The sequence below is a fragment of the Colletotrichum truncatum genome (assembly GCF_014235925.2).
Source record: "Colletotrichum truncatum strain CMES1059 chromosome Unknown Contig_0007, whole genome shotgun sequence".
Lineage (NCBI taxonomy): Eukaryota > Fungi > Ascomycota > Sordariomycetes > Glomerellales > Glomerellaceae > Colletotrichum > Colletotrichum truncatum.
The window spans coordinates 400,718-424,321 of NW_027222404.1; the positions used below are offsets into that span (position 1 = coordinate 400,718).

Genomic DNA, 23,604 nt, shown 5'->3' on the forward strand with positions numbered 1-23,604 from the left:
AGAAGATTGCTATCTATGCTTGGATCCCTTTAAGTCTTTCTTCTTCTTCAACCTGAAGTATTTCCTTTTGTAGTAAATTCATTTCCTCGCTGGTATGTGCAGAAAGTCGATCAGGGAGATCAAAATCTATATTAAAATCGCAATCGTCAATACCACACCCTCTTATTTCCAACTCATCTAATCTAAATTCGTTCTGAAGAGTTTGTATGAGAAAAGACCAAGCGTCTAGACCTTGGGTAGTAATTTTAACATTTTCGAGAGTAAGTCTTCGAAGTGTATTTTGATGTCGCCGTAAGAGCGTCAGGAGTTCGTCTCTCGTGCAGTCTAGATACTCAAGGCATAACCTTTGAAGAAGAGGAATATAGAGGCTTTCTGAAAGTCCTGGAAATTGTTGCTTCTCTTCGCAATAGTTGAAGAATAAAGTAATATCGGTGAGCGCTGGAAAAAGGCTAGAGAAGCTATGAAAGTCTGATTGCCAATCATATTTTTCTTCCTGTACTGGGTCATTCTCTGCAAAGAATTTTCTAATTTCTTGGCTGAAATGATTATCGCTATCCTTGGGATTGATAACAAGACTGAGCTTTGTGATGGTCGTGATTTCGGATTTTACGGCTTTTGCGAGACTGCTTGGGAGCGATAGCATCCGTGGAATAACAGACGTACAACCTTCCATCATATCTCCAAACTCGATATATATCTCCTCTATGGGAAGGCGGCTCTTAATAAGTGCGAAAAACAGTGTTCTGATTACTACTAAGGCATGAACCATGCTATTAGGTAAGAAATCAGAAATAAACCTATTTGGAAGTACGCCAATACGTCGCCCAAGCTTAAAGGCGCCCCATGGTCGGGTATGATCCGATATCCCAATAGCTTTGCAGTTTTTGAGGTTAGTGAGAGCTATCGCTAAATAACTCATATGTTGCCTTTGGGAGAAGAATTCCGTTTGCTCCTGCCATCCATCCTTATAGGTTTGGATTATTTGCTCCCAACTATCGTCGCCCAGTAAGACAACTTCGCCATTCCGAACTCGGAAGAAATCATACTCGTCTTTGAGTCCACAAATCTCTAGTTCTTCGTGGCTCATGTAGTCTTTGGGTTGGATGAGATGATCAACGCAGAGCTCGACAACTTCAACCGCTTGACTCAGAATATGGTGGCGTGAAATGTTCACAAGATTCAATAGGCTTTCCTTCTCTAGCATTACGTAGCGAATGCGGAAGAAGCGTGCTTTGAAAGCTGAAGACGTTGCCTCAGCTATAGTTTTGCATGTTTCCCGGAAGTTCTGATAGTCCCGCAAGTGCTTAGGGTCTGGTGATAATAGATGATAAAAGATTTCGGTTATCAGTTCAGCTGGCAAGTTGATAAGAGCTTGTTGAGCCATAACTTGAAGCGCAATATCAAGAAAACCCAGAATTGTCTAAGGTGAGGGGAAAGGATCTGATAGTTAAGCGCCGTGATCACCCGTAATTATGCATGAACATGGAGTCGTCTTGGTAGGATTACTAATCCTGGACCGGTGAAACATTAACCCGATTACTAGCTCGTCTTCCTAACGGGAGGCTTACTTCAACAGGCGGCTTGCCCGCCGTTCCCCAGTATCTTTGTGTACTGTCGCTATGGCTTTTTTTTTTTTTTTTTTTCATCAGCTAGACTTGTCAGTGCATATGACATGTCAACGCGATGCGGTGGTGATGGCTGTGTAAATGTGGTAACGTCGCACACCCACTTCTCGCACACCCCCACATTTCGCACACCCATAAATCGCTCATGTAGAATTTTACCCTCTTCAACATTCTTTAATATCTTCACCACTTTTACAGCGATTATTATAATTCTTTGAATAGTTACTCTTATACGCTTAATGGGCCAGTATACGGAAACAGAAGTCAATCAAGCTCTCAATGCAGTTGCAAGTGGGCAGAGTGTCCGAAAGGCAGCTCATGATGCTGGAATTCCACCATCAACCCTCCAGTCTCGATTAAAGGGTTCACAGGCAAGAAATGTAGCTTTCTCTAGCTTCCAGAAGCTATCTCCAGCACAGGAAAGTCACTTAGCTGAATGGGTGCGTATCCAGGCGGCGTTAGGGCTGCCGCCAACACATCAACAACTCAAGGAATTTGCCCAGCGAATCCTAGACATCAGAGGCACTACCCAGCCACTTGGGAGAAACTGGATTCAGTTCTTTATTAAGAGAAATCCATCAATCAAGGTTCATAGAGCTAGAGCCATCGATTCTAAGCGTGTCAATGGGGCCTCAACTAATGTAATCAGGCAATGGTTTCAACAACTCGCCCTTCCAGAGATCAAGGCGATCAAACCACATCATCGCTATAACATGGATGAAACTGGTATCCTAGAAGGCAGAGGATCAAATGGCTTAGTACTGGGATCATCAGAAAGCTCATCAATGCGAAAAAAACAGCCTGGGTCTCGGGCTTGGACAACTATGCTTGAGTGTGTCTCTGCAACTGGTCAGGCGCTTCCTCCACTTGTTATTTATCGAGGGAAATCGGTTCAACAACAATGGTTTCCTCTTGATATCCATAAACGTGATATTTACAGTGGTTGGAAGTTCACAGCAACTGAGAATGGCTGGACTTCAGACTCTACAGCTGTGGAATGGCTTGAGAACATCTTTATCCCTCTGACTAAGCCTGATCATCCCTCTGAGCAGAGACTATTGATCCTAGACGGTCATGGCAGTCATGAAACAACAGAATTTATGTATCTCTGTTATAAACACAAGATATATCTCCTTTTCCTACCGCCACATACATCCCACGTTCTCCAACCTCTAGACCAAGCAGTCTTTGGGCCTCTCAAGGCGACCTATCGAAAAGAGCTTGGATACCTCATTCAACACAACGATTCTACAGTTGTAGGCAAACGGAACTTTCTTACCTGCTATGGAAAAGCACGCCAGATGGCATTTTCAAGCAAGAATATCAGAAGCGGCTGGAAAGCAACAGGACTATGGCCCATTTCGATAGCTCGACCGCTCATGAGCCCTCTACTGCTTGAGAATGCTTCCAAGCCCTCAAAGCCAGGCTATTCTACGCCTATGAGGGCCTCTGATGGTGGAAAAGACGAAAACTGGGCATCTGCTACATCCATAGTAGCCTGGTCAACGCCCAAGAAGACAGTTGATCTATATGATCAACTTAGCTTATTCAGCAAGTTGGATAAAGATCAGCAAACGCAGCGACTGTTGTTTCGGAAGGTTCAAAAGGGATTTGATGAAAAGGACTATCAATTGGCTACAGCAGAGAAGAAGATTGCAATGTTGGAAGCAGAAGTTGAGGCTGGAATGGTACGGAAGCGGCGTAAGGTCCAAATGAGCCCAAATTCGAAGTTTGCCAACATTGAGGCAATTCACAAAGCCCAAATTGAGGCTGGCGAAATTGAGGATAGCTCAGATGAATCTAGCGAGCCTGAATTACCTATTAAAACTGGCGATAGTATCACAGTTGCAGGAGACGAATCAGACTTATAGTTATGAAGTTGATGAATACCTCATGATGACCCAATTTATGGGTGTGCGAAATGTGGGGGTGTGCGAGAAGTGGGTGTGCGACGTTATGTATCTGTGAAGACAAAGCAGCTCATCTTATTCCTCGACATTCCATCGACCTCGCTACGTTTCAATAGCGTATACGGATAATTGGGTATATGGGCGATGAGATTCATGGTAAAATGTTTGAACCGTCACTGGCATGCGTAGCTTCTGTTACGGTTGCGGTCATTGATTGATTACGTCATGGAGGTTTCTTGTGGATGTTCATATTCGTTATTCAGAGGGCAACGTTTTAGTATGTTGTCGTGTATCCCATTAGGGTCCGGTTGGCTGCAGCCGCATAGTCCCCAACTCACAGCCACCCTTTTCCACTCGTATCAGAGATACGGTACATAACCGTAGACTGTAAGCCCCATGTTTCCTCGGCTGCACCCCCGCAACCCTGACAACGCAAGGAACCTGTTCCATTGCTAGATTCTGTGTATTGTGTAAGTATCTTTTGCTTGAATTGTTTGGTTGGCTAGAAAATTTCTTGGCTGGGCTTTTTGTTGCTTCTTATCCTCACGAAGATATACCTGTAGTCAACTCGACCTCGATAGGATAGTACTACCGCGTAGCATGCTTTGCTCGTGACTTGATTAGTGTAGTAGTAAATTGGAACTCTATTTAGTACAGCCAATTAAATAGTATCTGTGTTTTTTTTTTTTTTTTTTTTTTTTTTAAATTCATTCATTTTTCCGTGCTCCTCGCTTTCTCATCTTAGTCTTTTCTCAATCCATTTCTTATCTGTGCTTCCTGACTTTCTTTTCTATTTTTTCCATTCTCTTTATTTTAATGCAAACATCTGTTTAATCAGATCACTTTTACAACAGATATGCCTTTACTGGTAGTAAACGTTGCCCGTGTCGCACAATTAAGCTGTATGCAATAGATCCATGCAAATGAATCCATGCCAGTAAAATCGGCCCTGGGAAGCTCGGACGTAAGGATAAGGTTCAAGGATGGGCGCCATGGAAGCGATAAACCGAAGATCCGAGAGTCAAGCAACTGGCATCATCGGGATTGCTACCGAGGATTCATCCAGTTCTCCATAAACGCGCATTGATTGGCGGTAGGTCAACTAAGACTACAATCCATAAACTAAAAGAGAAACAAAAATCAACAAGAAGATGAGGTTCGAATTGGTACTGCGTTGGCCTGTTGACGAAGCCACGAACTTTTGTCACTGCAAATTTACGTAAGTTTACGCCTTCGGCGAAGCTGCGGCCGCCAAAAGCTGGGATGGACTCGGGAAAAACATAGGTAGGCCACTACTATGAGCGATAACGAGAAGAATTGAACATGCATACGCGCTGCCAAGCCGTGGTGGAGAGGATCAATGTCAGCAAAGCACATGGTAGACATCATTGACACTCTGGTTTAATCTGTCTGCCAGCGACGTTGTAAGCGCACCATGGCAGAGACAGAAAACAATGACTATAACTACTTAGCGCCGCGTTAACCCATTCCGACTATTCCTGACGTCAATCCACCACGAGAAGAGAGGAAAAAAGAAAAAAAAAAAAAAAAGAGTAGAATCATCATGCATTGCACCGCCTGGAGGGACTGGGGGTTACGCGGGGCCTAACCACATCATGCGCCCACGGAGAAACTTGGAAGTGGATGCCGGTAAAGTCGACCGGGGACACACAGACACGGGGTAATAATGGTGGTGTCTCTCTTAACCTTGTCTACCTACTAGGTACTACTACGTAGTGTGTACTATGTAAACACGAAAGCCGGCCTTGGCCACCATCTAAGGGTACTACTCCATACTATTACAGGACTTGTGCAGAACAACCGAATCGAACGGATGAACCCCACACGGATTTTTTAAGGTGACAACGGCGCATTCTCTCCCCACGGGCTGCTACCCCGCCATCCATCAACATCCACACTAAAGCCAGCCTTTTTTCTTTCGCGCGCCAATCCCGTGTAACCTCCTCAAAGCAGGTACCGAGTAGACCGTCGATATCGGCTGGCATCGCGGCTAGCCTGGTCTTGGCCTCTCCGCATACTGATTGCCCTCTATCCCGAACCCGACTGTTAAGCACGAATGATTGAACGGGTGTGCCCCCTCAACAGGGTCGTCCCGGATCGTCCTTGTTGTCTACCTTGACTCGGTCCAAAGCGCTCCAGTTACATCGCGAGAATGCTTGTAACCATAACGGCCGTAGCCCCCAGCCGCTTCCACGTGCCGCTCGATTTCTCATGGGATCTGCCCAGGGGTAGCAACTGGCTTGGAGGGGAATGAACTGCTGATGATGTCGGCAGTCTTGCTCCTACTTCATGTCCGTCGGCGGCACGGCTATAAAGCCATGAGATCCTGCCCATGATGATAAAGCCCGATCGAAGCAGACCTGTTCATCCTGTCAAGTTCACCAGGGGACATCGCAGTCATGTATCTGTCCAAGATTGTCTCCGCCTCTTTGGGCCTCTTCAGCCTCTTCGGCTCGGCCGCCGCCTTCACCAACCCCATCCGCAACCCCGGCGGCGGTGACCCTCAAATCTCGTGGTTCGACGGCTACTACTACTTCATCTCGACCGAGTGGACCAACCTCCAGCTCGCGCGTGCCACCACCATCGAGGGCCTGAAGACCGCCACCCCCAAGGTCATCTACTCCGACTCGAACCCGACGCGATGCTGCAGCGTCTGGGCCCCCGAGATCCACTACTTTGACGGCCGGTGGTACCTCTACTACACCGCCGGTAACGACGGTAACTTGGACGGCCAGCGCATGCACGTCCTCAAGGGTAGGTGGCTCCATCCCCCTTTTAGTTTCCCGTCAGCAAGAGATAACTAACAAGACTTAACAACAGGCGGCGCGTCCCCTTGGGATGACTGGTCCTACGCCGGCAGAGTCACCGACGACTGGTCCCTCGACGGCACCGTCGTCCGCTTCAACGACTGGGGCAACTACTTTGTCTACTCGTGCATGACGGGCGTCCCCCACCAGTCCACCTGCGTGCGCAAGCTCAACGACGACTACATCTCGGCCTCTTCCAACATCACCATCATCTCCCAGCCCGACCAGCCGTGGGAGCAGAGCGAGGTGCCCGTCCAGGAGGGCCAGTACGGCCTCTACTTTGGCGGCAAGACCTACATCGCCTACTCGGCCAACTACTGCTGGACCCCGGACTACTGCGTCGCCCTCCTCGAGTGGGACGGCCGCACCGACCCGGCCTCCCCCTCCGCCTGGACCAAGAGCGACGGCTGCAAGCTGACCGCCGCCAACGGCAACTTCGGCACCGGCCACAACAGCTTCTTCCGCAGCCCCGACGAGACGACCACCTACATCACCTTCCACGCCACCGGCAACGCCAACGGCGCCTGCGACGACAACCGCTACGTCATGGTCCAGCCCCTCACCGCCAACGCCGACGGCACCCCCAACTTTGGCGTCGTCCAGCCCCTGGGCTACGAGTGGGCCGAGCCCAGCGCGTAAAGGGCGTGTAAAGTGAGGCTGACGGGTTTTCTTCCGTGTGGGCGAAAAAAGCCCCCCGTTTTGTTGAAGCAAAAAACATGAAAGTGGACGATTTCTAATGTATATATGTGTATGAGTTTCCTTTTACTGCAAATAAAAAATGAAACGCATGAAAGAAGGGAAAAATGTAACTTGTCTGCAACGTGAGGTTTCGTCGCGGTATGACGTACGGCGTGGTCAGTGCGAACTGTTTTGGCCGGTTGCGGCGGGTTGACTGACACCAATGCTTTCCGGGTTGTCTGATTCAGGGGAATGCGGAGTCGAGATGTTCGGTTCACGAGCTTTGACGTCGTCTTATGCTTTGATTCCTGGAGATTTGTGTGATTCAGCGATGGTGAGTTTTGCGTAGTAGGTATGAACCTGTCGTGACAGCATGGGGGGCGTCATCTAATATGCGGGTATGAAAGATTCTGGAGAATTCCGACGGTAGTTGCGCGGAGACCTGCTCGAGTTCGTGATTGGTGGGTTCGGTCAATGAGACTTTAAACCTGCAATTTGTTTTGTGAGACGTCTGGATAAATCTTGGGTCTGCGGTTTTGTTGAGTGCTACTTGTGTAGTCAACATTCATACAATTAAACTTGCAAGTATCTATCTTATCGAAGGACACCAAGTTCCCGATTAGGCAATGAGCTTCCTGTTACCATGGAGCTGTAGCGCCCTAGTCAAGCCAAACTCAGTCATTGCCGATACTCCATGTTCTCTCCTCGCATCGGGAAACGTCTCGATACAGCTGATTCAGCTTCAGACTGGCCCATCGGCATGAAACCTCGCCGTGGCGGCGAAGTGAGTGTCGCTTGCATGGAAAGCTTGCTGATGCTCTGGAAACAATGGGCGAATCAGAAAACCTGATTCTTCTCAACACATGAAAGTTCACCCGCCTTGGCACTAAACGGGGTATTATTGGCGAAATGCGGGATGAAGCCTTGTGGCCGCGCTCCCTCTGGCTGGGGACAACGCTGTTTGTCTTGGGCTGACACATAAGGATGATCGGCCGATAAAAAACGGCTTCATATCCGAGGCGTTTCCGTTTTGCATTGTCTGCGTTGAGAAACAACCTATTCACGATACATACAATACATAAAAAAAATGACTGCCGTTCTTACAAAGAAGCGCGCCGTAAATCACACTGCAAGGCTTGCATCCTGGGAACCCAATGGGAGGGACCAGATGGCAGAAAAGATGACGGCATCAAGCCGAAAATAGTACATGCATCTGAATAACATCAGAAGAAACAACGTTTCGGTCACGGGTTTCGGAAGCGGGTGTAAGAGCTGCAAATATCATCTCAGACGGCAACTCTATTTCGGCAACCTCTTCGAAACAGGAAACCGTGAATGGCTCACAGAGCCGCAAAGTTTCATGCTTAAAACGTCCACGTCACGTAGGTAGATCTCTACACTCTAACGAGGGAACTTGGTCGCACAGGCCTGTTCCGGGCGGCATGTGAAAGAGAATAACACACTTGAAGCCCCGTTCGCCTTTTCTTCGTCTCCTCCTCATCTCGAAAAAGAAAAGAAAGAGTCCAGCCGTTGGTGCATTGGGGCGAAAAAACCGACCGTTGAGCTGATCTTGCTCCTCTTGATTGTAACTCGAACCGCTCGCCTTGTTTGTTGTTCTCTTTGTTAATGTGGGGTGCATATAAGAAGGTCGATTTATAAAAAACACGATAAATACACCGTTATTATATAGCTTCAATGGGTCGTCATGTAACTCTTTTTTCGGCCGCCTTCCTGGCCACTGGAGGCTTTCTCTTCGGTTTCGACTCGGGCATCATCACGTCTACCATCGCCCTTCAGACATTCAAAGATTATTTTCACCCATCCGATGCCATTGCGGGGGGCATTGTATCATCGTTCCAAGGAGGAGCTATCCTTGGAACGATGGTGAACATGCTGTTCTCCGACTGGTTGGGACGTCGGAATACCGTCTTCCTAGGTTCTGTTATTTCCGGCCTGGGATCTGCGCTCCAGGCTGGCTCACGGAACCTTCTTACTCTTATAGTCGGGAGATTCATCGGCGGCGTCGCGATCGGGATCCTCACATCGACGATTCCGATGTACGCCTCGGAGCTCTCTGAAGCGAAGCATCGAGGTAAACTGTCCGGCCTGCTGCAGTGGATGCTGAGCTGGGGCTTCTTGGTCGCACAGTGGCTGGGTTATGGGTGTTCGTTTGTGAAAGATGACTTTTCATGTAAGCTTCACAGCCGATTATTCTCGGTGTATATGCTAACCGACCTCAAGGGCGCTTCCCCCTGGCGTTCCAGTGTATCCCTGGGATTGTCCTGGCAGTGGGCATCTTCTTCCTCCAAGAGTCCCCTCGGTGGCTCATGGAAAAGGGACGACAAGACGAGGCGCGTCAAGGCCTCGATAAGCTGCGCATTGGCGTTGACGAGAAGGTGGTTGAGGTCGAGTACAACGAGATCCGCCTCGCTGTCCGGACGCAGTCTACCCTCAACAAGAATTGGAACCTTTGGAAAGAGATTCTCACTAGGCCCTCCTGGCGCAAACGCCTGATTCTGGGTTGCGGCGTCCAGGCATTTTCTCCCTTGTCCGGTATTAACGTCATCAACTATTTCGGACCTAGGATTTACGAGCTCTTGGGCATCGGCACTCAAACATCGCTAATGATCATTGGTATTAATGGCGCCCTCGGTATCATTTACAACTCGGTCGGCCTCTGGCTGCTGGATCGTGTTGGCCGTGTGAGACCGCTCATTGTGTCCGCCATCGGTCTTGCGGCGGCTCTGTTGGTCAATGCCATCCAGTTCCAATACCTTGATCGGAACAACGCAGACCAACTGCGCAGCATGGTCGCCATGAACTTCGTCTTTGGATTCTTCTTCACCCCTCTCGGTATTATAAGCTGGGTTTACCCGGCCGAAATTTTCCCCGTGGAGATTCGGGCCCTCGGAAACGCAATGACAACATTTACGAACTGGACTGTCAACCTCATCCTGGTCTCATTCGCGCCACAGGCTCTCACCGCAGTGGGATTCAAGTTTTTCTACGTCTTCTTCTTCTTCAACCTTGTAGCAGCGACATGCTACTATTTCTTTTACCCTGAAACAAGGGGAAAGTCGTTGGAGCAGATGGACGAGCTGTTCGGTGATCGTGCGCCGGGCTTTGATCAAGGGGGCGGTGCTGATCAAGAGGGAGGTTACAGAACGAACACCACAAAACCACTGGCAACTATCAAGCGACCTCAAACCACATACAATACATTCGATCTGGAAGCGTAGACCAGCCCGCTGAGAAATGCTACAAAAAGGGAATTAATTGTTTATTGGTTCAACCTGTAACGTCCCGCACCCACATTTGGGCACCCCCCACATTTGGGCACCCCAAAAATCGCTCAACACCATGACTACCCCTCAACTTTAACTATTTACTACTTTTTTAACTTTTTACTAATTATAATCTAACTTTATATGCTTATTATTTATACCTATATACGCTAATATACCGAAGATGACTTGCTTAAGGCACTTAAGGCTGTTACTAGCGGCTGTAGTATAAAAAAAGCAGCTTATGATAAGGGCATACTACGAACTATACTATAAAACAGAATAAAAGGTTACTAAACAAGAGGTGTTGCTTTCGCTAGGTTACAGAGGCTATTACTAACCTAGGAAAGTCACTTGGCTGAATGGATTCGAATACAAGCTGCCCTAGGCTTTCCACCAACCTATCAACAGCTTAAGGATTTTGCTAAGAGGATTCTATAGACACGTAGAGACTTCCAGCCTCTCGGAAGAAACTAGGTTTAATCATTTATCAAGAGAAATCCATCAATCAAGGTTTAGAGAAGCAAAGCAATTAATTCCTAGCATGTTAATAATGCCTTAACTAATATAATCAGGGAATAGTTTAAGCATCTCGCTCTACCTAAGATATAGGCAATCAAAGCAAGTAATCGATATAATATAGATGAAACAGGTATTTTAGAAGGTAGAGGATCAAATAGATTAGTTCTTAGATCATCAGAAACTCGCTTTATTTGAAAGAAATAGCCTAGGTCTTAGGCTTAGACATTTCTAATTAAGTATATCTCTGCAACTAGCAAGGCATTGCCTCTACTTATAATATATAAGGGGAAGACTGTTTAATAGTAGTAGTTTCCTCTCGATTTAACTAAATATAATAGCTAGAAGTTTATAGTAATAGAAAATAGCTAGACGTCGGATTTTACTACTATTAAATAGCTATAGAAGGTCTTTATACTATTAACCTAACTCTAAGACCTTAAAGAGTCTAGATTACTTATTCTTAATAGGCATAATAGCTATAAAATAACAGAATTTATATATATCTGCTTTAAGAATAAGATACTCTTACTCTTCCTACCGCTATATATATCTTACGTTCTTCAGCTGCTTGATTAGTTAGTATTTAGGCTGCTAAAAGCTATATATAAGAAAAAGCTTCTATACCTAGATTAATAAGACGCTAGCATTATTATAAGTAAGAGAAACTTTCTCCTTTACTATAGAAAAGCATGCTATATAGCATTTATAAGTAAGAATATTATTAGCAGTTAGAAATATATAGGTCTATAGCCTATAAGCATAGCTAAACCGCTAATAAGCCTTCTTCTACTTAGGAACCTATTAACACTAGCTAGACAGACCGATTAGCCTTATAAGGGACTGTCTAATACTATAGCAAGCGAAAAATAAGCATTAGAGACATTAGCAGTATGCTAGTTAACGCTAACGAAGCAGTCTAAGCTATAGGATTAATTTAACTTATATAACAAGGTTAGGCATAATCGAAATACTTAACGACTACTTTTTCGTAAGGTTCAAAAGGGATTTGATAAACAGAGCTATAAACTGGCTGTAGCTTAGCGAAAGATTGAGGCGCTGGAAGCAGAAGTTGAGGCATCTAGGGCTAGGAAGCGGAAGAAGGTCACAACGAGCCTAAATTCGAAGTTTGCCAACATTAAAGCTATTCGGAAGGCTCAAATTGAAGCGGGCGAAATTGAGGATAGCTCAGATAAATCCAGCAAGTCTGATTTACCTACTCTTGAGGGAAATAGTATTGTTGTGGCAATAGATTAAATATAATCAATGGCTGAAGTTGATATATAGTGAAATGCATCATGATTTTTGGGGTGCCCAAATGTGGGGGGTGCCCAAATGTGGGTGCGGGACGTTATGGCCAAAGTTCTAGTGGGCCGTAATAAACTATTATGATTATATGAGTACACTCGGGCTGAACCAGCAGCCCGGTAATACCACCGCACTTTTCTCAAGACCTAGCTTTAGAACGTTCTGAGTTGCTGGGTCGCTGCCTTCCGTCCGAAAATATAGGAAACACAAGCTCTCGCACCCTTGTGGAATGACTGGAGGAACCGCCCCATGTTCGGCGATTCCGGCTTCGCGCACTCGATCCTCTCTACGACCGGGGCGGGGGTTTCTTCATCGGTTGTGTTTCCGGTGGTAGTAGTGGTGTCTGTGTCAATGATGGACGTCTTGCGGCTCGACAAGCCCGCAGAGGACGGCTGCCTGATGGAGCCTCTCATCTTGCCGAAAGAGGCCAGGCTGGGAGGGCTCCCTGAATATGATGATAGCGCAATAGAAGTCCGCGCGGTGCTAACGGACTTTCGGCGCGTCGAAAAAGTTCGGAACGACGACCTTATGCTGGTGCGTCCACTGGGGCATCCGATGCTCTCCTCGGGGTTTGGTATGTCTTCGTACCGTAATGAAGGAAGCTCCGGGATTTCGCATGGCTCTCCCATGTCAGTGGCCTGAATGCTGAATTCGGACGCTGGGCGCGAAGAGCTGGATACCGGGCGTGATGCGCAAGACGCCGGGTCTGACGCAAAAGATAGCGGGCGTGTCGGGCACGATGCGCGTCGCGATGTGTAAGTCACGGTGCGCATCGAATATGGGTATATGGAGACGGAATAGCAGTCGTCTTCTTCTACCATGTTATTTCTGCCATTGCAGGGTGTGGAGGCTCCGGCCTCATAGGGCGTCACCTCGGAGTGGTCGTCGAACTCGAAGCGGTTGCGCACATTGTCGATGGACGGCTTGCAGCTCGAGGAGCCGGCTCTTCGTTCCCAGTCTACTTGGGGATTCTGGAAGCCTTGTTGTGGAATGTGGCAGGAACATACGTTCGGAGGTTGGCCGCCCTGCGGACCACTCGGGGGAATGCTGCCAGCAGCGGGGGGGATGGAATTCTCAAACGAGCCGAGACGGCCGTCAATCTCATTGAAGCGCTTTTCTAGACGATGCAGCTTCGTGAGAATGAGTTTGAGTAATTCGTTGTTGACTTCTTGAGCTTCCATGTTGTTCCGGCCTGGAGTCCCCAACGAGCAAGATCATAACTAGACTGTACGTCCCAGCAAGTATCATTTATATATTTTACGGTGCATCACCAAAGAAGAACGTCATTCGAGACAGATGCCATATGGCAGGAAGTCGAGAAGCATCTGTCTCAGCTGATCGGCAAGGTAGTGTCCTATTGCATAGTGTAGCTTGGCCAGCTTGGCTTCCCCAGTGGCGCCTAGCACTACTGTATCACTGCACAAGCCACGGACTAGAAGATGAGATATTTGCGAAAACGGCCATTCAAGGGTCTCAGAGTTTTCCTCATTTGGTTGAAGATATTTCCGAGGAACTTACCGGGCTTAGTGCAAGCCAATGTCTCAGATCCGAGTTGGACGAGTAGTCTGAAGGGAGGGGCCTCGACCCTCTGAAGTGTCACGAGCCAAGTGAGGAGGCATCTAGAAGGCGAATCTGCATTCCAAGGCGGCCAATTTATTCACCAAGGATTATATCATGTCCAGCCCGGCCGAGGGTATTTGAATGGGTAGATATGATGACGAAGAACTCACGACTCAGTTGCAAGGCAGATCGATGACGGGCGATAGAATGAATTTAGATTGGTGTGAGTGAGTTGGGATAAGATAATCTACCTATGTTTTACCGTGTCGATCACGAAAAGATAAAAGAGCTCGGTAAAAGCATTTGAACAGTAGCAAGCATAAAGGCAATACTAGCGGCGGGAAGGGATCGTCGTCGCCCACCACCACCATCGCTTGCAGATAACAAGAAGCCAAACAAAAAGCACAAAAACATACAACACCAGGTATTCGCTGGTCGTCACCGACCCAACTACTAATCCGGCCCTCATTGACTTATCTATGGGAGAGCGGACGGGATCCCGAGTTTTCCAATGGGTATGGTCGTATGTGATAGCTCTAGCTCGCGAAGGAGGTTATACCTGATTCCCCACCACTGCCAGTTGGTCGGCCTGAACTTAAGATGGAATTGGGCTTCGAGTATACTCTTGTTAGTGTGTGTATAAGACCCTGATCTAAATAGCGCATTTCACTTAATCAAGACAAAAGGGTATCTGATAAAGTGAAACTGTCTCAGCGTCGAATCATTTGGATAGTATCCCCGAAAAGATTGCGGTATTTCCGACGGCACTTGCAGCTTTAACCTATCTAGTTCGTTGAGATTTCCAAGATGTTCGCTCACAAGATGCTTCAATTTCAATGCTTGTCAAATTTGGATTTCGACCGGAGCAACATTCGGTTGAGTTCACCATGTAGTCATAGGTAGACCGTCTGGATCCATGAATTGAGGGTAATGCAATTTTTTTACTCGGGGCGAAATCTCTAGATCGTCGTAATTACCATCAAACATCATTACTACCGTGCTGTTTTCTCGCTTTTTCTCTTTTGTTCATCGATGGAATGTTGTAAGTGAAATTGGGGACAGAATAAGATGCATCCGTATCGATCATCCCGATATTACCCAATGCGGCTGTCGCGAACTCCCCCCTCACAACAGCTGATCAACTCCAACACCTCCCTAAAGTGGATTAAGAATAAGACATTCACCGTTTGCGAGCTTCTGAGTCATTCTCCTAACGATGGTGAGCTTTTCTTCATTCAACTATCGTATCATTCACGAAGTCAGAATGCCTTCTCACAGACAGTGAGGTGTTGAGGAAACTTTGACATTGCGTGCATAACTTGTTGGTTTACTCGTCACTTATAGTTGTGCGTATCTCTGCCATTTGAGTTTAAAACTTCTCTTAAAAGGATGACCTCGCTTTCTAGGTTCTTACTTTAGGGCCGAGTAACAAGAATTAAGGCTGGAAAGCTTATAATTGGCGTGCTTGACCCAAGCAAGCTAATACCAAGTCACTACTGCCGTGTCATAATCCAAACCGTCTGATATTTTCACGAGACAAGCCGATGAAGGTGGTGCGTGTTGGTTGAGGCAGTGTCGCATCTGTCTTATCCATTTCCGTCCTTAACTTGAATAAGAAACAGCAACATTCCTCACAGCTACCCACCTCGCCCGCATCAGATCAAAGTACCTGTGCGACTTCCTGTTCTAAACAACCCATGTAAACTCAACCTTCGTTTCTTTCCATGATCATCTGCCAATCATTGTCTTATTTTCAGCACTCGGTCAAGTTTTGAAGTTCTTTCATTTCCAATGAGGCTCTCGGCAGAATCATATTGCTGATCGACACCATTAGATGCAGCATTTTCGTCTGGAAACAGAATACCCGAACATGAACTGACAAAGAAAAGCCGTGCTTAGGGCCTAGTTGGCTCAACAATCAGAGTTGGGACCTATAGTATATTCGACCGCAAGTGTGAAAGATGTACGAAACATATGCTGGATTGCTAGACCATCTTCTTGAGCGATTAATATTCAAGCTTGGTCGGCAGAAACTTGGCAAATGGGCTTACATCGAGATCAAGGAACCTACTCATTGGATCGAATCATGCCATCATCTAGTTTGGCTATATCCATGGGGCGTGAATGCGCCTGAGGCATTTAAAGTTTCGGACCTTCTGTTGAGCAATATTAACACGTGGGGCAACCTTTCAAGCTAGAAAAATCCATCACCGTCTTTCCACAGGACCTAGGTAATCAGAATGATGTGCGAATTGTGTATCTAGTGCCTAGATGATAGCCCATTTAAGTAAATATGCTCATTGACACCAATAAAATGCTCTAGGTGTTTCATCGGTGTCTCGGGCACAAACGTCATAAGCCATGCCATCCAATTTCGGGTTCTCAGCACCGACACATGTATTAAGGTTAAAACAAAGTTAGACATTGGCCCCAATGACTTTTGCCAACTTTAACTATAAGCATGTTTCTTTGGTCTAGCAAGAGGCGCTTATCAGGATACCTAGTCTAAAGGCCCGTAGCGAAGAGGCGCTCTGAAATCGGAATGCACTCTATCCTTCATCGCCAAAGGAATCGGTGCCATTGACTCAACACCTTCTAATAGTACGACTTGTTGTCCAGCCTGTGAAAGTTAGAATAGGCCAACTAATACATAGGGACGATAAGCACTTACTGCAAAGTGATGTATCATGTGGCAGTGGAGCATACTAGCCGCAGGAAAAGAGATCTCGTATCGAATGACTGTCCAGTCACCCGTGCTGTTGCCCAACCTGCATCCATCACGGTTTGGAGGGTCGACCAAGTTGAAATACTTTGCCATCCCTCCATCCCGAATGGAATCCTCAACTGTCGGCCAAGGAAAGCCGCCGCTCCCAGTGCCAATGACAAATGCCTTGCTGTTATGCTTGTGGAACGGGTGTTGCGAAGTGACATTGGCGCCATTTTCGAAAATGATGTCGACGACGGTGCCATTGCGTAGTGAACCACTATTAGTGTCGTCTCCGTAAGTTGTAAGACCACGTGACTCTTCGGTCCAAAGTAACGGCGGCAACTGTTGACGGAATGCTTGGTGAGGGCCAATATTCAGCGCCCAGCTGCTGGGCCCAGTCATGTTAACAAAGAACCTGATCGTGTTGTCGGCTTTGGCTGGGGGCGGGCGTGCGGGGTACGGTGCAAGCTTCTTCTCGTCCATAGCCACTGATGATGGCGAGATGAGCGTCCCGTTAAGATGCACCCACGGCTTAGTGGCGGGGACCTTTTGTCTGTCTGTGGCGCCCTGGCCGGGATACCGAAGAATTCCGAGACCCTGGATGATCTGCTCTCGACGGAGAGAAGTGGCTCTGATGGCGTAGTCGCCTGGCTTCTGGTCCAAGCGGATAAGAATGCTATACTCCCGTCAGACATTCTTCGTACTTTCCTAAGTGGTCGAAGGATCATTGCCTACCTGATGCGCTCACCAAGGTTGCAATTCGCAGCATGGACCTTTTGGGGATGCACAAATTCACCGTCAGCAGCAACGACGTAAAACTCATGCTCGTCCACGCTGATTTGAAGTTCATGGTGGGCGCCGGAATGGATAAAGTTGATCCACATCCACTCCTCACCACTCTTCGCCTCAAAGATCTCGAGGTCAGCAAACGTTTCTTGGCAGGTCTGTAGGTTCGTAAACTCCGCCTGGCGGTCCTGAGGGATGCAGCCTAGTGAGTCCCTACCAGGACCACCGACAGATTCAAGCAAGTCTTTCGAGTGACAATATGTTCTGCCTTTGCCGTTGAAAACAATGGAGTTGCTACACCATGGCACAATGCCGGTATCCCTGTACATCATGAGCAGGATATCCATGGGTTCAGCGTTCCAATCACTGATGACAACGTGATGTGGATTCTTTTCTGCAAGCTTCATGCCCTCGATGTCTGCCGGCGAGGACGAGATGAGCTCATATGGTCTTGGTCTCCATGCTGCCGGGACAATCCAGATGGGACCTCGCATGCCATCAGCGAATGCAGGCCCAAAGTGACCGTGATAGAAATAGCTTCCATATTGCTGCTGAACAGTGAAGCGGTAGGTGTAGGTATCGCGGGGTTGGATGGAATACTGCGTGACGCCGGGAACTCCATCGTTCCAAGGCCTGTCAATCTGGTAGATCCCATGCCTGTGGAGAGATCAGATCGCAAGATCCACTCAGTTCGTGGAAGCCGGGTGTGTTGAACGACTTACCAATGCATAGTGGTCTCAAACGCCAGCTGGTTGTCGAGAAACACTTCAATCTCATCACCCTCTTCCGCCACTATCAACGGCCCCGGCGTCTCATTGTTAATGGCAAATACAGGCCTACCATGACCATCTCCCTTGTCCCACTTATTGGTAATGGTGAAGTTGTATCTCCTCGTCTCTGCTGCGAGACTTGCTCCAGCGAGAAGAAAGAAAGTCGCACACCGAACGTAAGCTAACATGATGGCTTCTTTGGCAGCTTGTCTGGCCTCCGCAAAGACAAGGGAGTCGGAAGCGGGACCATCTCATCAAATATCAAGTGCTCAATTCTTCACGGGGGGCTGTACTACTGATCGCCATATCGGTAGCCCGTTCCGTTGATATCAAGGACATCCCTACCGCGCGCCGATTGCGAGCGTCGCAAGTTACCGAGTCAGGAATGACAACCCGCTTTCTCGCACTTCACACGCTGTCATTTGTCTAGGCCCATTTAGCGTTAACTTAAACTTTTTTTCCAACATGGGATTCCAACATTATGCCCAATGTTCAGACCAGGACCCCGACTTAGGGCATAAAATCTCCCAGGGGATGAGGGTCTTCGGCATTTCAACGGTATCGTGGAGATAACAATGGACCAATAATGAAACAATCGAGTCATGATTAACGGGTCGCTGTCTGTTTTGCATCAAGGAGACCACTCTCTTTTTGTCATGTTGCTCCGGAAGTTACGGCGTCACACCGCAGAAGTGATGCTGTTAGTTAACAAAGATCAACTAGTCAGTTGTCAATCAGTGAGAGTCAGAAACGACGCGACCATGGGATTGGGATTTGCCTCCCTCCCTGCTGTTTCCACCGTCCTATGCACTCTCTTACTTATTGCTGTGGTGCCCCCAGGCCGTCCCACACCTCCCGAAGCCCTTGGTTGTTGCAAGCTCTTGAATTTGTGCCAAAATGGGATCTAAAGGTCAGCAACTTGAATCGGCCGGGAGGGGACAGAGCGGTAAAAAGTCCCGAGTTGTGTGGGTTTCTGGCTTAGCTGCTCTATGTTTTCTGATCCTAGCGGGGTTTTGGCGAGGCAACCCCCTACAGCACACGTTGCTTGGTAGCTGGGGCGGCCTCTCGGCAAGCAAACCGGACAGGTTTATTCGCAAGTACAACCTCCAGTCTGGAGTTAGGTGGATGAATCCAGGCCAGTAACATATAGCTCGATTTTTCAACGCTATAGCTAACTGGGCTCTAGATGGCGGCCGCTGGAGAGTAATGTTCGTTTGCAATGGCCAGTCGCCCTGCCCCACGCTGTACGCTGAGGAGGGTGACATTGTTGAGTTGACGGTCAAGAGCGATGTCTATGCCCAGTCATCCATTCATTGGTATGTTCGCCACATACCATCTTCTTCTAGTTGCTAAACAAACTTCAGGTCTGGAATCGGCCACAAAGCGTAAGATAGAGTCGTTGGACATCCTAGCCTTGCCTTGCTGACAATTCCGTCCAGAACCGGCAGCTGGAATGACGGTACGGCCGGAATTTCTCAGGTTTGTTGTTGAGGTATCGCCCAATGTGAGACATATGGCTGATATAATGACCAGTTCCCGATCCTTCCTCGTGGCAACTTTACCAGTGTTATCGATACGACGGGCTCGTGGGGTCTGAACTGGTACGCCGAGCACACAACCGCGGCCTCCGCTGATGTATTAACTCACCTGTCCCGTACATAGATACTTGAACTGACTTAATGATGAAGGGTCTTTACGGAATGGTCTACGTAGCACCCAGCCCATCAAGACCACGACCGTACAGGTTGATCACAAATGATGAAATCGAGCTGCGAAAGATCATGGAGGCGGAGAAGGAGGTCCGCCACATCGCGATTAAGAACCACCAACACCGCGATACTGGCTGGAAGATGCTGCGTATGAAGGCCGAAGGTTCAGAGTTTTACTGTTACGATTCGATCCTTGTCAATGGTAGGTGCAGAAGCGTCCCCGCACAAGTTTGTACCAAACTAATGGTGCTTGTCTAACAGGCAAGGGTCGTGTTCATTGCCGTCAGCCCGGCTTCGAGCAGTTGAATGGCCGTGATCTCGACGAAACAGGCTGCGCACAGCCAGCCGGGTTGCCGCAGGAGACTTGCACCCCCAGTCAAGCAGACTATGAGGTGAGAGATGCACTCATAGGCTGCAGAGAGGAGCATAGAAGAAGCTAACGTTGCCTAGGTCATCGAGACAGAGGGGCGACCGTACATCATGTTGAACCTAATCAACATCGGTTTCGAGCACTCCGTCGTCGCGTCTATTGTGGGCGAAACCAGCACAGAACGCTCAGAATGGGGAAAAGTGGTGTTGTTGGTTGAAGAACTAACTGACTAGCTAGAGGGCTGTGGAGGCTGGCTAAGACCAGTGGTGGCGGCCGTCAGCCCACGTGACGGGCCGGCGAGGCCTGCCACCCACACCCCCTCTCAGACTCCTCAGCGAAAAAGAATAATAGGAAAATACAGGAAAAGTCCTAATTCCTCCAAATCCGAGGAGTTCTTAACTATTAGAAAACTTAGTTAATTACCGGTTAAACCTAGCTAATAGGAGGCTGTGAAATCCTCCGAATCCCGAAGTCTCAATATCAATAGTCTTATAGTCTTAAAATCCCCCTCTTAATCTAATCCTTCCGCTATGCCTAACAAACGAACGAATTCCTTGTATTTAACCGTAACTAGTAGCTTCGTAAGTCTATCGGCAGCTATATCAACGCCTTTAATAAGCCGGAGTTCGATGCTTTTCGTAGTATAAACCTCCTATATAATCTATTTATATTGGACGTCGATATAATAGGTTTATACCTTATTAAGTAGGTTTATAACGTTATTATAGCTATTAGTATTATTAGTAAATATAATAGTAGGCATAGTAATAGGTTTGCTAAGTAGTTAGGAAAGGTAACGTTTAATCTATTTTATAGTAATTACTATAGGTATAAGATTAATAAATTTAGCCTTTATAATACTTAAAGTTACGAAAGTCTATTTCTTTAACTTCTAAGCAATCAGCATACTAGCAAGGAAGATAATATAACTACTTATTAAGACTTATAATAGCTTATTATTAGCGAAAGAAGTATTTATAATAGCGTAAAGCCTTAACTTATTAATCGTAAGGATGCTTCTAAGTATAATACCGAGATAAACAATACCTTTAAAGTATTAGAATAAGTACTTAATAATATAAAGATAAGCCTTAGAAGGCTTTAAATTCGCTTATAATAATTTATTAATAGTATAAGCTATATTAACATAAGTTCTAGCTACTAGGAAGTTAAGGTAGTTAGTCTATTTAATATAAAGTTGTTATTTGTTAAGTAAGTACTCGTTCTTATCCTAAGTAATAAGTAGATCGTTAATAATCGCTATAAGCGTCTTAACGGTATTTAAACCGTTAAAGCCGAATCGTTAAAGTATTGCTTTTATATACTTAGCTTGAGAGACAAAAATCTTACTAGCAGCTCTGTCGCGTTCAATCTAGAAACCGAGAAAATCGGTAGCCTTGCCAAGGTCTTTAAGAGAATAGACCTTCTCGAGGAGACGATAAACTTCTATTATAACCTGCTTATTAGGAGCGGTAATAGCGTTATTATCGATATATATAAGTATATATGCTTTGATCTTATAATTAATAAAGAGATAGACCTCCTTATTAATAATAGTAAAGCTAATTCGTTTTATTTCGCTTTTAATAAGACGAAACTATTAAAGTAGTAATTTTCTCAAGCTATAGAGTACTTTATATAGTAACTATACCTTGTTATCTTTAGTAGTATAGCTAGCGGGAGGCTAGACGTATACCTTAACCCCTTTTAGAATCGAGGCAGCTAGGAAGCTAGTATCGAAATTATATACTTCGTATTCGAGATCGAGAAGTATAATAACTACGAAGAAAAGTCGGGTAGTAATAGTAGAAGTAACTATAGTATAAACCTTTTATAATAACTAGTTACCTTTCTTATAGTTTTTATAAACTATATATTAAGCCTTATAGTATACGATTTCGTTATTTTTATTAGTTTTAATATTATATACTTACTTACTAGGTAGGACTTTAGCGTTACGTAGTAAGTAAACGACTTCGTAAACCCCCTTTTTTAAAAAATTAAGTTATCTTTTGTTTAAAGGCTTATTCCTACTAAGGCTACTATAGGCTTTTCTACGCCTTATAGTAAGACTTCGGGATTACTATGCTATTAGGTAAGACTTTTAAAAAGGTAGTAATAGAAAGTATACTAAGAGAAAATTAATAAGAAGTTAGTAAAGCTAGAATATTAGTAGATAGGAAGGTTTTTTTAGTATAAGAGCGTATGCTATTAGTAGCTTAGTAGTAACTAGGTAGTCGCTAGGCTAAGGCGTAGTAAGGTCGAGAGGACTTTGCTAGTTGACTTATTACTTCCTTAATAATTGTAGAGAGGGAATTAAGGTTTTAGTAATTAGTTTCTATTATTTCTACGGAAGTAATAAATTCGTTATTATTTAATTTATTAGTAATGTTATTACGAGGTATAATAGTAGTCTCTAATAGGTTCTCTAGTAGCAGAGATATAAGATATATATTAGTAGGTATTATTACTTTCTTAACGATAGTTTTATCTAGCTTAGGATTACTAATCATAGGTTTTTTACTTTTAATAAGCTTTTAATAAATAATATACTAGATAATAATATCTAGTTTAATAAACATAGTATTATATTTAATTTTATTAATATTAAGTATACTAGTAGTTAGAGGTAATACTATCTTATACGGTTCCTTACGAAATCGAACATCTCTATAGCGAATAACCTCCTTTCGATTAGGTAGGTAAACATAGTAAATATAGTTATAAAGAAAACCATAACCGACGAGGAATCCTTTAATTGCTTATAGTTCTATCTTAGCAAAGCGTATAAGGCGTCGAAGGCCCTTCTTATATATATAGGCAGCATAGCTAAACGTTCGGAGATGTTTAATATAGGGGGCCTTACGTTTAGCAGCTAAGTTTAGCTCTCTCGCTATAATCTCGTAAAGGCTTAAGTTACTTTTAGAAGGTATAAGCAAGAGGTTAAGAATCTAAGTTACTAAATCGATATTATAATCCTATAGTTCTTCTAGAAGGGATATATTAATTAGCTATATCTAGGCGCTTTCGACGATAGTACGACTAGCATGCTTAATAATACTGTTTATAGAAGGCGTATAGGTAATAGTCGTATTATAGCAAGTACCTTCGAAATAGGGGTTATTAAAAACCTTGATTAGCTCGGGAGTATTATTAGAAACCTAAACCTTAGGCTTAAGGCTAGTAAGACTATAGAATTTAGTATCTTATTTCTTAATAGCTACTAAGATAGTAGCAAACTTAGGGTTAGGTAGAAAAACAACTTAGTAGTAACTACTATACTTATTTATAAGGTATAGAACCTAACGGTTCCTTCTTATTAATAAGGGAAGAATACTAACAAGATCAAGGTAAATTTTATTACTAATACTCGTAAGTAGAAGTAGGTAGTCTCGACTAATCCGTTTAGTAGATTTGCTAAGATAGTAAGACTTATAGAAAAAGGCGTTAATTTCTAACGTTATAAACCGAATGTTAACATAGCGGCAAGCCTTTATAATATATAACAGGTAGGCGTAAACTAGCCGGCGGTATATTAGTTTAAGAGACG

At 45.6% G+C, this 23,604-nt stretch overlaps 7 protein-coding genes across 7 annotated transcripts, besides 1 other annotated feature; 4 read left to right on the top strand and 3 right to left on the bottom strand.

Annotated features, from left to right (window-relative positions):
• Window positions 1–13: 13 nt before the first annotated feature.
• On the bottom strand, window positions 14–1,384 carry CTRU02_210490 (uncharacterized protein; the record flags this gene model as incomplete). The annotated part of the gene is made up of 1 exon (XM_036732143.1): window positions 14–1,384. One exon carries the CDS (start codon window positions 1,382–1,384, stop codon window positions 14–16), a length of 1,371 nt encoding a protein of 456 aa, XP_036576069.1.
• A 954-nt stretch (window positions 1,385–2,338) lies between these two features.
• CTRU02_210491 (transposase) lies at window positions 2,339–3,496 on the top strand (the record flags this gene model as incomplete). The annotated part of the gene is made up of 1 exon (XM_036732142.2): window positions 2,339–3,496. One exon carries the CDS (start codon window positions 2,339–2,341, stop codon window positions 3,494–3,496), a length of 1,158 nt encoding a protein of 385 aa, XP_036576068.2.
• A 2,459-nt stretch (window positions 3,497–5,955) lies between these two features.
• CTRU02_210492 (glycosyl hydrolase family 43 protein) lies at window positions 5,956–7,002 on the top strand (the record flags this gene model as incomplete). Its single annotated transcript, XM_036732141.1, has 2 exons — window positions 5,956–6,310; window positions 6,377–7,002. 2 exons carry the CDS (start codon window positions 5,956–5,958, stop codon window positions 7,000–7,002), a joined length of 981 nt encoding a protein of 326 aa, XP_036576067.1.
• A 1,734-nt stretch (window positions 7,003–8,736) lies between these two features.
• CTRU02_210493 (hexose carrier protein) lies at window positions 8,737–10,280 on the top strand (the record flags this gene model as incomplete). Its single annotated transcript, XM_070205458.1, has 2 exons — window positions 8,737–9,220; window positions 9,265–10,280. 2 exons carry the CDS (start codon window positions 8,737–8,739, stop codon window positions 10,278–10,280), a joined length of 1,500 nt encoding a protein of 499 aa, XP_070060701.1.
• A 2,024-nt stretch (window positions 10,281–12,304) lies between these two features.
• CTRU02_210494 (uncharacterized protein) lies at window positions 12,305–13,333 on the bottom strand (the record flags this gene model as incomplete). The annotated part of the gene is made up of 1 exon (XM_036732139.1): window positions 12,305–13,333. One exon carries the CDS (start codon window positions 13,331–13,333, stop codon window positions 12,305–12,307), a length of 1,029 nt encoding a protein of 342 aa, XP_036576065.1.
• An 858-nt stretch (window positions 13,334–14,191) lies between these two features.
• Window positions 14,192–14,275: a sequence feature (Short protein (CTRU02_210495, KAL0933696.1) was converted to a misc_feature.).
• Window positions 14,276–16,212: 1,937 nt separating this feature from the next.
• On the bottom strand, window positions 16,213–18,163 carry CTRU02_210496 (conidial pigment biosynthesis oxidase arb2 brown2; the record flags this gene model as incomplete). Its single annotated transcript, XM_036732138.1, has 4 exons — window positions 16,213–16,332; window positions 16,384–17,095; window positions 17,155–17,862; window positions 17,928–18,163. The coding sequence occupies 4 exons, from the start codon at window positions 18,161–18,163 to the stop codon at window positions 16,213–16,215; spliced, it is 1,776 nt and encodes a 591-aa protein (XP_036576064.1).
• Window positions 18,164–18,872: 709 nt separating this feature from the next.
• Window positions 18,873–20,312, top strand: CTRU02_210497 (multicopper oxidase; the record flags this gene model as incomplete). The annotated part of the gene is made up of 9 exons (XM_070205459.1): window positions 18,873–18,885; window positions 19,162–19,291; window positions 19,340–19,360; window positions 19,415–19,454; window positions 19,509–19,576; window positions 19,720–19,886; window positions 19,946–20,076; window positions 20,135–20,215; window positions 20,292–20,312. 9 exons carry the CDS (start codon window positions 18,873–18,875, stop codon window positions 20,310–20,312), a joined length of 672 nt encoding a protein of 223 aa, XP_070060702.1.
• Window positions 20,313–23,604: the final 3,292 nt, after the last annotated feature.